At 33.7% G+C, this 14,595-nt stretch overlaps 1 protein-coding gene across 2 annotated transcripts in view; it reads right to left on the bottom strand.

Annotated features, from left to right (window-relative positions):
- Positions 1-14,595, bottom strand: part of SPOCK3 (SPARC (osteonectin), cwcv and kazal like domains proteoglycan 3) — a 693,273-nt gene that overhangs the window by 486,857 nt on the left and 191,821 nt on the right. For both annotated transcript variants that reach the window (XM_051965576.1, XM_051965575.1), the window contains exon 3: positions 9,539-9,584. In XM_051965576.1, coding sequence (XP_051821536.1) covers positions 9,539-9,584 — 46 coding nt within the window. The remainder of the gene's footprint in view (positions 1-9,538; positions 9,585-14,595) is intronic.

A 14,595-nucleotide genomic window follows, 5' to 3' on the forward strand; every position in this document is an offset into this window, starting at 1 on the left:
AAAGTAAGAAAGATTTTCCAGTACCAAATCATACTTCATATTTTATTTGCTATTACTCCTATGCTGATTTTAAAAAGTTCTGGAGTCATAAGAAACTGAGTTGAAATCTCACCTCTGATTCCTATATGATTTGGATAATTCACTTAATCCCCCTAGGTCAGATTGTACATTCAAATGTCAAACAGAGTTAGTATTTAACCCTAGAAATAACTAGGAGACATTATAGGTTCTTGGGGAAGGAAGTTATATGGTCAGACCTGAGCTTTAGAAATATCTTAATTGATATATCCAAATTGCAGCTCTGTGGGTTGAAGGCAGTGAGAGCCATTTGGAGATTGTGTCAGTGGTCTATGTGAAAGATAAATACCTGAGCTCAGATAGGGGCTTTGAGTGCCAAATATTAGGGGCAATGAAGCATTGCTCTCTTTTTGAGATGTGTTACGGAGCCTGTTCTCCTCCTCAGCTGGTAGGACAGGCCCAGGAAGTAAAAGGGGGCTTGGCCTCTGAGGCAGGAGATTGCATCTGGCAGGAGTTAAGGAACTGCTATAGGTTTTTTGAAATGGCGAGGGGGCGTGTCCTCTTGCTAGATCTCCTGGGATGCAGCACTAACTCCAGAAGCCTCCCTTCTAGGGCTTCGCCTACGCAGTGCTGAGTGGGCTGGGCACAGGTAATCCCAGAGGAGAGGCAGCATAAATACACACCCCTGAGCAGAGTTTGCTCTCTTGTGTTTTTGCCGTTCTGGTGCCCTTGTGCTCTTGCATCTGCTACCCCCAACTCTGAAGATGTTTGAATAAAGACAGAATGGTTGCACGTCCTGGTGGTTCTCTCTCTGTGTGATCAGGGTTGGAGCCTGAAGGCAGGTGAGCTGGCCTAGTGGTGACCACTGACAGGTGGGCAGATAGAGTAGCCTTAAGGGACACTACAGCCAAGGAGATGGATATAAGAGATTTTGTACAAATGTCAATGAAGTGAATATGCACCTAATTAATTTATACTGGTTTGACCAGTGAGGGAGCTAAAAGAGCCCAGGAAAAGTTGAACATATTAGTGAGAGTATCAGATCTGGAATTAAGAGTAGTGAGGTTCAAATGTTCTGCTCTGCCATTTACCTGTATAACCTTAAGCATGATAAGACTGAAATAAATGACCTTTGATCTTTAAAGCCCTTTCTAATTCTAAATCTGTGATCCTATGAAGTATCTAATCTCAATGGGAAAATAGAAAAATGGATTTAACAGATGAATTCATTTTCAGAACATCATAAAGGGAGATCATGAAGAACATTATATCATATAATTATCAAGGTTCTTTCCAGCTCTAGTCTGAGATTTTGAAATGGTGTAAACATCCAAAATTATAAGCACACTTATAGCACAAAACATTAGAAAGCAGTGGAGGGGAAAATGAGGGAGCCTTCAGAAATATTGGTCCAAGAATCAATTAGGGCAGTTCATTCTAAATGCATTTCCAGACACAGAAATGAGAGAAGGAAAACAAAAACACACACCAAAATACTCAAATGGATCTTAGATCTCATTAATGTGAATGTCCCCATTAATAATAATCAGCTATTTGTAACATGATACATCTTTCTCACATCTATCATGCATCTCTCTGGTACCCTCTAAATGGTACTTAGTTTATTTTTTTAACTTGAAGGAAACAAATATGTGCAAAATGGAATGCATTTCACATTGTCAATGTCAGTATCTTATGTGCTACAGAAATATCCCTTGTACTATAAAAAAGTAAAAATGACATTTAAGAAGATGAAGCCAGAAAAAATAACTGAACCAGGCTATACAGAAGAAATCCATGCTGTAAATAATCATTACTTTTGAAAAACATTTTTGTCTTTCAGATTTTCTTCAAGCCACAATGTCCTCTGTATGTTCCATACCTCACTATTGCCCTTTTAAAAATGTACCCCCAAATATATTCCAGATATTGTCTTGCATTCTGGCCTAGTCAGTGCACAATTTTCTAATTCCTGTTACCTATGAATCTCTTAATGCAACTTGATATTGAATTTTGTAAAGAATGCATTTCTAATATATATATATATATATATATATATATAAACAAACAATTGAATCAAATTTATAAGAATACAAGTCATTCCCCAATTGATAAATGATCAATAGATATAAAAAGACAATTTTCAAATGAAGAAATTAAAGTCATCTATAGTCATATGAAAAAATTATCTAAATCACTATTGATTAGAAACATGCACAACTAAAACGGTACCATCTCAATCTCTCAGATTGACTAAGATGGCAGGAAAATATAATGATAAATGTTGGAAGGGATGAGGGAAAACTGGGACGCTAACACATTGGTGGAGTTGGGAACTGATCCAACCATTGTGAAGAGCAGTTTGGAACTATACCCAAAGGAACTAAAAGCCTCTGATCCAGCAGTGCCCCTGCTGGGTTTGTATCCCAAAGAAATCAGAAAAGAGGGGAAAGGACCTACATTGGCAAAAATGTCTGTAGCAGGTCTTTTTCTGGTTTAAATAATTGGAAAATTAGTAGATGCCCATCAATTAGGGAATGGCTGAATATGTTATAGTATATAATAGTAATAGAATGTTATTTTTCTATAAAATATGATGAATAGGCTAATTTTAGAAAGGCCTGGAAGGATTTACATGAACTAATGCTGAGCAAAATAAGCAGAAAAAGTAAACCATTGTACATAGCAACAGCAAGATTGTACAATGATCAACTGTGATGGACTTGTTTCTTCTCAGCGGTTCAGTTATCCAAGATAACCTCAATAAACTTTGGATGGAATATGCCATCCAAATATAGAGAGAGAAATGTGGAGGCTGGATGTAAATCAACACAAAATATAATTACTTTTGGGCCACTTTTTCTTCTGTTTTATTTTTCTCTTGTGTTTTTTCCCCTTTTGTTCTGTTTTTTTTTCTCCTAACATGATTTATGAGGAAATATATATTTTTAAAAAATGAATATACATGTAGAACCAAAAAAAAATAATATGTAACTGGGGAAAATAATTTTTAAGATTGAATTTTGTTCTTGTTATTGCTGCTGGGAGAGACAAGTCCTGTAATGTATTGTTGACTCAACTAACTTTTTTCAACTCACAAAAAAACTTAACTCTTTTTTATTCAGACAAGCCACTATCTAAATAAAACTCCCTTATATCATAGGTGGGACAGTGTTTAGCTTAAGCCAAACTCAACTGCTATTTTTAAATTTACTGCTATTTTATTTTATTAGATTCAATCTAATGAGTGTTAAGGAACAGGTCAATTTTCCAAGAGCCTCCACAGCTGTGGATCATAATATCTGAAGGAGTTGCCAGGCAGCCTTTGTTGACACAGGTGTTGTGGATAAATTGGAGGCAGAGGGAAGAGGAAAGACCTCTCTCAGTTAGAAAGATCAGAGAACAGCAACTGTCTCTCAGTCTCCTTGTGTCATCCTCTCACAAGAGGAGATCCATTCTGCAGGTCTGGGTTGGATCTCCAGCAGCCATTGTCAGGTGACTCCCGTATATTTCTATAGCTCTCATATATTCCAACAAATGAGTTAGAATCAATATTCCAAAATATATTGACAGGCTGTCATCAAATGTGTTAGCTATCCCTTTCAGTTGTGTCATTTGAAAACTTTGTATGTCATTTATGACTTTTTTCCAATTAACTTATGAAAATCACAGATGCCTGAGGTTCTACATTAAAAACATTCAGCAAAGTTGATATGGAACCATTAACTATTATTCATTTATTCCAGATTTTAATCTAATTTTACTACAATTTAATCTATCTCCTTTTTCTCTATTCAAAATTACTACTAAATTATTTATCAAATACTTTAGTAAAATTTAGCTTAGCCATGACTATAGCATTCTACTAATCGACTAGACTAGTAATTCTCTCAGCTGTAAGTGAGATTAGTGTGGCATGTATTTTCATAAGTATATAACATGATACAAAACACTATATTCTAAGTTCAATATTGTTCTGAAAATTTTATGTAGTTGTGAGTTATAATTGTTTTATAATTGTGTATTTTTGTATATTGTGTATAATTGTGTTCTGTAGAACACAATCAATTTCAAGGAATCAAAGTTGAAGATAACTTACAAAACAAAGGAATTCTTACAGATATAAGTTATGGCAACATCATTATAAAGCTGCATTGTAGAAGTATCATGAAGAATATCAAAATATAACAGAAACAGGAGGTGAATAAATCGTGCTTAAAAATTAAGAAATGGAAAATCATATGTTGTCAAAAACCCTAAAGATATGGCTGTGAGTTTTAGCTGATAAGATAGAGAGAGACTCTGGAAAACAATGACAAAAAGTTGGAAATGTAGATAGATTGGTATTTTCACCATGGTATAGAACTCATCCATAAATACATACATACATTCATTAAAGTATTTATCCAATTCTGTAGCTCATTTCTCCTCCATCTACTTTTTATTCAATACCTTTTCATCAAGGAAAAAGACTAGAAACTATTTTCCTCCAAGAGTTTTATATTGAAACACTGGATATACAAAAGGACAACAAAAATATGTAAATGAAAAAGTTATTTTATTTTATTGACCTGACTAGCCCTATCACATAGCAGTAATATAAACATATGCAAGCATCACAATATACTAGGGCGAAATAAACAAAGCAAATATCAGAGGACCATATAGCATGGCCAAGCTCTCAGTGAGATAGGTAGGGAGGAACTATCTATAGCCATTTTATACAATGTGTACATTAGAGTTTATGAATTCAAATTAGATCATATAAGTACATATGTGAATTTGAATTTATATATGAAATTAAATTAGGTTTTACATATGAATGCACATACATTTATGTCCAATAGATATTTGTCCAATGAATGAATAATTGAAGAACTCCCTAAGGAAAGCATCTAAAGAAGAATAAATTTGTATGATTTTTCTGTATATATGATATTCTTTCATATCATTATCCCTGGTATCCCTTATATTTCCTGTTCTAAACAACTGTTAAATGAGCAATTATCATCCTAAAAGGTCTGTGTTTAATTTTAAAACATTTAACTTAAAACAAAATAGAAAGATTGGTTGTTGAGTTTGTTAATATGTGTTCCGCAATCCATTACATTTTCCCTAAGGTTTCGTGATCAAAATGACTATGAGGGAATATCTTATCCACTTGATTTAATAGTTATAAATCTAACTGATGACAATAAATGTGAACTGACCCATGGGCTGTTCATCCTAGTTATTTAATTAGGGTACTGCAAAAATATTAATATTAATAACTATTTAAGTAGGACACCCTAACTACTTAATGCATATACATATTTTATTTAGCGATGTGATCATATCCTATTTTGGGCAAATTTAATCTAGTCTAAGAGAAACTATTTGAATACATACATGAGAAAAAAGAATTCCATTTGTTTGTTTTGGTAAAGAATACATTCAATTGTGAACCACATTTGAAATATCTATGCTGTAACATTTGGAAATATCTGTATTATTTTTACATAACATCAGAACTACATGTCAGATTGGATAGGTATTTAAATTTCATTCGCAGGATACAATTCCAGAGTTGTATAGTCAATGCAAGTCTGAGTACTATCTTGTTACAGGACAAATTCTATTGTTTGGACATTATACTTTTTCCAATCAGGGGAATAATTGTTTACCCCATTTTCTTCTTCATGGAAATTTCCCACTATAGGACCAAAACAGTCCTAATACCATAATGAGTAGTACCTTCTCAGCAGATGGTAAGACCTTTTCCTCAAAGGAAAATTCATGAGTTTTCAATGTTTTCAGTATCATGATATACTCTCATTTCTAAGCATGTACAACTTCTGAATATTTAAAAATCATAAACAAAATTCTCCAATCATTATTTGTGTACAGTCTACCAAGAACTTCACTTAATTTAGTGCATTTGAATATTAATACTCACTATCATGATCACAATGCCATCTGTCAAGTCACAGTTTTGGAAAACGGAATATATATAATGAAATGCCAAAAACCATTTTAATTTCACTTAATAAAACTGTCATTTATTATCCTTAAATATTCCCAATTATTATTTTTTCTACTTCATTTTGTTGGAATCCTTACTAACTGCTAACTAATTAGAGTTGATCTAATCTTACAAGAAGATGTTTTGGGCAGAACCTGAAGCAAGGTACTAAGTAGAACTAAGTTCAATGAGTTCACACCTCCCTTGAAGCTCGTTGGGCCAGAGAGCACTATGGGAGAAAACCCATAATCCCTCTCTCTTGTATCCCACAATTCCTCCCTCTTGGATAAAAGAAACAGACAGAAGCTCTCGGTCAGATTTCAGTAGAGTTACGCCAGAAGCCCTCTCTCCGAGGCAAGGCAGAATATTTTCCACTTGGCTGGCTGGTGGCAGAAGTGTTCTGGAGAGAGGAAGACGCTACAAGTCGAGATTTAAGACTGGAGCTGGGGAGGCTGAAGAAAGCAGAATCAGAGGCTGAAGGACCAGACCTTTGGATTTAAAGACATTTGAGAGAGCTCTTGGAACCAAGCAGAGAGATAGGCCTCTAAGCTAACCGGGCTATATTGGGATAATAAAAGATCTGAACTTTTATCACCTGGCTGCTTTTTGAGAAGAAAAAGATTACAACATTTTGGCGCCCAACGTGGGGCAAACAGACCCCTCAGTGGATTTCAGTGGAAAAGCTCCGATCCTGATTCAAGTGGAAAAGCCTCTGATCCTGATCCAGTGGAAAAAACTTCAACCCAGAAATTAGGTTCCTGAAAAACCAGCAAGAATCACTGGATTTCTTGAGATGAAAGATTGTTGATGAGACTTTTGCAGTAGTTAAATTTTCATGTTGATTCATGTTATTTGTTACATTACCACTAGCCTGTGTTATATTGCTGTATGCTTTTGTAAATTATGTATAATGCCTCCCATATTGATGGATTTATGTATACCATGTATATCTGTTACAAAGTTCTGGCCCATATTGATGGATTTATGTGTACCCCCTCAGAAACCCCCTATGTTTTAAAACAAAAGAAAGGGGGAGATGTTGGAATCCTTACTAACTGCTAACTAATTAGAGTTGATCTAATCTTACAAGAAGATGTTTTGGGCAGAACCTGAAGCAAGGTACTAAGTAGAACTAAGTTCAATGAGTTCACACCTCCCTTGAAGCTCGTTGGGCCAGAGAGCACTATGGGAGAAAACCCATAATCCCTCTCTCTTGTATCCCACAATTCCTCCCTCTTGGATAAAAGAAACAGACAGAAGCTCTCGGTCAGATTTCAGTAGAGTTACGCCAGAAGCCCTCTCTCCGAGGCAAGGCAGAATATTTTCCACTTGGCTGGCTGGTGGCAGAAGTGTTCTGGAGAGAGGAAGACGCTACAAGTCGAGATTTAAGACTGGAGCTGGGGAGGCTGAAGAAAGCAGAATCAGAGGCTGAAGGACCAGACCTTTGGATTTAAAGACATTTGGAGAGAGCTCTTGGAACCAAGCAGAGAGATAGGCCTCTAAGCTAACCGGGCTATATTGGGATAATAAAAGATCTGAACTTTTATCACCTGGCTGCTTTTTGAGAAGAAAAAGATTACAACACATTTCATATTTAAGGGGCCAACAACTTCTGACCATTTTTTTCTCTGAATAAAATAGCAATTTCTTTTATTTATTACAAAGGTATCTCTTCTAAACTTCAAGATTATGACATTAAATAAAATTTATGATTATGAGTTAAAGAGAACACACACACATAACACACACACTATCCTTATTTTTCCATATGGACCTTTGATTTTATTTTTTGGTGTATGGGATTTCAGCTATAATGATATTCATCTGTAATTTATAGTTTTAAAGAATTATTTAGGGTCAGCTAGGTGGTACAGTGGATAGAGCATCAGCCCTGACGTCAGGAGGACCCGAGTTCAAATCTGGTCTCACTTCCTAGTGATGGACCCTGGGCAATTGCCTCAGCCAAAAAAAAAAAAAAAAAAAAAGAATTATTTGGTTCACTGAGAGTTTAAGGGTCTTGTCCACTGTCATAAAGCCAGCATGTATCAGAGACAAACCCTGATTTTTTTTTCAATTTTAATTTCAAATAACAATCAGACCAGATCATTCAAAAATAATGCTCTGTCATTCTGGAACTCCACTGTCCATCCTTCTTGAATTTTAAGAGTACTGAGTGTATCACCTTTCAATCTTTCTTTTTTTTTTTTTTAGCTTTTTATTTTCCAAATATATGCATAGTTTTCAACATTTATCCTTGCAAAAACATATGTTCCAAATTTTTTCTCCTTCCCTTTCTTCCACCCCCTCCCCTAGACAGCAAGTAATACAACATATGTTAAATGTGTGCAATTCTTCTCTACATACTTCCAGTTATCATATTGCATAAGAAAAATCACAACAAAAAGGAAAAATGAGAAAGAAAACGAAATACAAGTAAACAATAACAAAGAAGGTGAAAATAGCTGTGATATACATTCAGTCCCCATAGTCCTCTTTCTGGATGCAGATGGCTCTCTCAATCACAAGTCTACTGGAATTGGCCTGAATCACCTCATTGTTGAAAAGAGCTGCATTCATCAGAATTGATCATTGTATAATCTCGCTGTTGCTATGTACAATGTTCTCTTGGTTCTACTCACTTCACTTGGCATTAGTTCATGTACGTCTCTTCGGGACTTTCTGAAATCACGCTGCTGATCATTTCTTATAAAATAATAATAATATTCTATAATATGTATATGCCATAACTTATACAGCCATTCTCCAACTAAGGAGCATTGACTCAGTTTCGAGCCACTACAAAAAGGGATGCTACATACATTTTTGCACATGTGGGTCCTTTATCTTCCAACCACAAATATCATACCCAACTTTCCGACTGTTGATTTTTAGTTTATCATCAAAGCATTTTTTTCTTTTCCATTAATCATCGTTGTAAGTTTCACCAGATTCACTGTTAGCATCAGCTAAGAAAAGTTGACCAAAATTAGAATCAATATTCCAGAAGGTGATAAATCTTAGTTTTTACAAGGATAGTATTCCATTCCTCACAGATTCCATGAAGGCACTGCCTCTTTCAACTGAAATAATAAATATCCTATTGAAATAAAAGTCTGCCCTACCATTTGTTCTGAAATAGGATGAAGAAATATACCATATCATGATGAATTTTTAAATCAAATTATTCTACATCTAGTTTGAACATATTTAATTTTAGGTAGAATAAATGGGCATCTGAAAACTCCAGAAATGAAAAATAATCTATTATTTGTCCATTGTTTTGTTTGTACAACCCAAACTGAAGAACAATGTATATGAAAAAAGTGTTTAGCTGGTTTAATGTTTTTGTTATTATATTATTCAAATTATTGTTTAAATAAATCCAGTGGCAATCACATTTCCCATTGAGTTATTAGACAACTATTTTGGCCATTTTTGACTCTTAAGAATCAAAAAAAAAGTCATATATGTTAGAAAAGAATGGGATATCAATAAACTTTGAAATAGTGTATTTCTTACCTTGATCAAAAGGTTTGCCTGGACTCCAAGTACGGAAGTAATCATCCTGGAGAAAAAATAATGTGAATTTAGTATGGTATGAATAATTGCAATTCATAAATTCGTGTAAAATCTTAAATGCCAAATAGAGAAGTTGTATACAAACCTCTACTTCCTTTAATGGCAAGCAGCAAAAAAAAAAAATAAACAAGAAAAAACATAATTATCAAGAAGGCACAAACTGCTCACATAGTATTGAAATGTCTATCTGGAAATATACGATATAAAATTACTATGCAATTTAAATCCCTGAATAAAATTGCTTGCTATCACATGTAACTGTTTTAGGTAACATTTTCCTTAGTATTGTAATAAAACCTATCCATGTATGGGGTAGGATTTTTAATGAGAAAAACTAATAATGGCTTTATGCTAATATGCAATTTAAAATGTACTAGGACTCAATTATGTAATTTCATTTTCCACTAGCAACTTTAAATAGAGCTATTAATATCACAAGGTAACAATACACAAAACAATATTGCAGTAGTCCATATATTACAGCCAGATTTTAGTCATTATATCATAAGGGCATTAATTGAAAGCTCAAGTAAATTATAAATATGCAGTTGAAAATCTGAATGAGAGGCCTAATTATATCTTAAATCAAATCTTCAATATTCATTTATATGTTGAAAAAGGCATTTCCTACCTAGAAAGCTAATATGTATTGATGAAATAATAGTTCTAGATTAAAAATTAAGTATAAAGCACAAGACTACACATTTTCTATATACATTAGGATAGCATGCAGCATGCAAATGTTTAGGAGAATTTCTGTAGGTTTCAAAAGAAAAACTAAAGCTAAATCCAAAATGCACAGAAGGAACTTCAATTCTATCCATGTTACAACATTTTAAACCACGTCTTCTTAATGTAAGGTTTGTGATTTTAAAAAGTATTTTGATACTTTATCTTTCAATGTACTTGGTTTTAAAAAGTATTTTCATACTTTATCTTTCAATGTACTTGGTTTCTTTTATGTGTATATATATATATATATATATATATATATATATATATATATTCTTTCATGCAATTAAAAATATTACTCTGTGAAGGAGTCCATAGGCCTTATCATACTTCTATATGGGTACACACACACACATACACACACACACACACACACAAACACACACACATACACAAATTCAATTTTCCTTTTAATATTCACATCTAAAGCCTCATGAACAATAATTTGCTTTAAAAAATCTGGCAATGAAACTATTCAAAAATGGTATCTTCTATTTATGTCTATAAAACACCTATGACATTCCCTTGAGGATAAAGACAATATAATTAAGAGAATATTACTAAAGAGAATCTGATGACTCTAGGAATGGTTCTATAGATATCCTATATCATATTACTGATCATGAAACTTTTTGAGGTGGTTTGTCCAGAAAAAAAATAATAAATCAACAGGAGTAATATTCCCCCAACATTCCCTGTTGAAAAAAGGGACAAAATAGAGGAGGAGGAGGAGGAGGAGGAGGAGGAGGAGGAGGAGTAGGAGGAGGAGGAGGAAGAGGAGGAGGAGGAGGAAAAGAAGGAGGAGGAGGAGGAAGAAAAGGGTTGTACTGAAATTATTTATTCCTAAAATAAATTGGTGTTAATATGGCATTGTACTCATGCATTGAAATGCCTCATATCTTTTCAGGCCAGATCATTAAATAAATGAATGCAAATTATTTCCTCTAATCATTTCTTGAACTGATGCTTCATCTTGGGATAGAGAGGATTCTGATCTTTCAAAGGTTATGCCACTGGAGCACAAACTTTGTCAAGCTCTCTTATTCTAAAGTAAGAACCCAGCTATATATTCTGCATCTATTATCCAAGGATCAACATAAGTCCAGAAAAGGTCATTTCCAGATTAAACTCCAAGTGATGATTTTGTTGTTGTTGGCTATAGCAAGTTATGAAGATGATCTAAAGAAGTGAACGGGAATTGCTATTTGCTATCAAAATAATGAGCACTCACAAATTTTTATATTTTCTAAAGTACAGAGATAACATGATTATATTTTCACTGTAAAAGAATGTGTGTATGCATATATATATATATATATTTATGTGTGTATATATATACATATAATTATATATATACATATATATACATATATATATACATGTGTATTTATATCTGTATGATCAATTTCCTTGGTTTTACTCTATTAACTAAATTCTTAATTTTTTTTCATCAAACTTTAAACAGAAATTTCTGGCCCAATCAAAGCAATATTTTATTTTTTTTTCAAATTAAATCCCATTCTATTTTTTAAAGAAGCTAATTATTCAACCAGAGTAGAGAAAAATTATATAAAGTTCCAGAATGTCATCCTTTACATCCCTCTGCAAAAAATTTAACTCTGGCGACTTAAATTGTTTTCCAAACATATGGGTATATATTTCATGGCTATACCTCTCAAGGATCTGAAAACATCATGAAATTTTCATGTCAGAGGCCATAATGACCTAAATAAAGATTGATCTTTTTACTGTGAGGTGATCAGGACTGAAGAAAAGAGAAGAAACATTAGCATTCAAGAAACACAAGTCAGTGATTTATTACATGCAACAATGTAGTGCCCCATCCCTTAAGTTCCATGGATAAGTACAGAAAGTGACATGGCCATGTGGTGTAATGTTTGCCCCAGTTAAGAGCCCAGAAGAAAAGATCTCTGCCCTTATAGGTGATTGTTGTTGCTGTGACTTTCACAGCTCACATAAAAGGTCATATAAAATGAACTGGGGAGTGGGGGGGGGGGGAAGTGTCAATCAGCAGATGCCCTAAATTGTGAGAAACCTTTCTAGCAACCACAAGAGCAGTGTGATTAGGAAAGATATGTTTTGTTTTGTTTTGTTTTTAACACTGAATATTTGGATTAGATGAAGTTTGCTAAGTTTATTCACTTAAGAGATCTTTGCATTCTTTGAATAGATGAAGTTGACTGGGACAAGTCAATAGATAAAAAGGAAACAGATATACATGCACACATAATCAGTTATCAAACATAGTTATATTTGTCAGCAAGGATTAGCACTGAACCAGTCCTCACAATACTATACCATAGTAGAAATTCTTAGATAATTAGCATGTCCTAGGATATGGATCCTAATTGTTGCTACATAAGTGTGACTCTGACATCTAGATTTTTCTTTACTATAAAGTAAACTTGATTATCAATCAGGTCCTCATCTTCTCAATCTTGTTTCTAAATGTACTCAGCTCTTGAATAATACTGTTTAAACTTTCACTTTAGGTTCCTAATTTCTTCACAACATTGTCCCCTGTGGCCTCTCACTGCATTTTTTCCCCTTTTCTACTCTCTAATAAAACATATTATTTTGTGTATTTCAGCACATTTATTAAGCTCTGTTCACTAAGACCATGACATAGACTGAATCATGGGTTCTCAAAACTACGGTAGCAAAGTACAAATTCTGGCCAGTCCTATCAATTTTGGAAGAATTACAATGCTTTAATAAAAAGTCAACATTGCTCTAGTTCAGAGACCCTTAATAAACTACCAATCAAAAAGTATATTATTTTCCTACCTTGCATCAGGCATTGGACTAGACAATGAACTACAAACAGAAAACTATAACCAGCCCGCTGATCTCATATTTTATTAGAAGACATACATGGCATATAGAAGACAAAACACAACAAAAAAGATGCAAGATGAAAGAACCATTAGGCTGAAGTCATACTTATTGCATCTTTTTCTTTAATTTTAAATTATTTTATTCTGAACTTAAGAAATAAAGCAACCATTTCCATAAAACAGAACAGAAAAAAGATGACTATATATGAAACTGCAAATCTATTATGCACAACTCGCCATTTCTTTTAAATATATAATATAACTCTTTTGTTTTCTTTTTTCCCCTTTCCTTCCCCCTCCAACCTTTGAAATGGCTACCAAAGGCAAAAATATCTGTAAAGAGAGGGAGGAGAGGGTAAGAAACACCACTGAATTCAATCTTGAAGTCCTGAGGTAAATTCCAAACATAGTTTTGGTAGTCTTCTAATAGAGGGAAAAGATCCATTGCTTGATCCAAATTTGACTGTTTTCTGACATACAATCTTGGTCCAACCAAAGCACTTTTCTGCTATTCCCTCTACATGCGAGGGCTATTGTTCCCCATGTACCCATTTATCTCCATCCTCCACCTCAAAATTTGAATTCAAATACCACCACATCCATAAGACACTTTCTGATTCTCTCCTACAGCTATGTCTCCCACCAAATTATCATGTATTAATTTAACATATATTTTCTAAATCCTTAGACATGTACATGTTTTCTACCTTAATTAACTCTGAGCTTCAAGTGGGAAGAAGTCATTTATGTCTTTGCATCCTAGTAATTTGCACAGTTTCTTGCACATAGTAGGTTTTTTAAAAGACCTTTTTGCATTGCATTTCTCAAACCTTTCTACCTTGTGTTTGGTTAGCATAGCCTATGAAAACAAATCTAATTTTACGTCAAGATGAGGCATCGGAGAAGAGTCATGAAGGAGAAACAGAAATGATACATTTAAAAAAGATGCATCTCATTATAATTACTTTGGATCTGGCTTTATCACAAATAAACTATTTTCTGTTTGTAAAGACATCAACCACAACAGCAAACTATCTTTCATATTTCCAAGGATGTCTTGAGTAACCTTAAAAATGTTATTTGTTAAGTCATATTCTAGTACCCTGAAAGGATCCATTTATAGCTCTTTGGTGAATCCATTATTTTCTAGTGTCTTTTACTCACTCTGACTCAACAGAGAAAGGAATTGTGTCAAAAGGACATTGGCAATAGGATGATTTCTCAGTCACCTCTGGAAACCTCTTTACATATTACATTTCAAAACAGTTGAATATATTTGGAATATGACATATTTTATTCCAGCAAAGGAAATGTAAAAAAATGTGCAGCTCCTCTTTGTAAATGGCATCAGGTCATTTCAACAGAAAAAAAAAAAATGTTTCTTCACAGAAGAAAGCAAGATTTTTA

This window comes from Antechinus flavipes, chromosome 6 (assembly GCF_016432865.1).
Source record: "Antechinus flavipes isolate AdamAnt ecotype Samford, QLD, Australia chromosome 6, AdamAnt_v2, whole genome shotgun sequence".
Taxonomy (NCBI): Eukaryota; Metazoa; Chordata; class Mammalia; order Dasyuromorphia; family Dasyuridae; genus Antechinus; species Antechinus flavipes.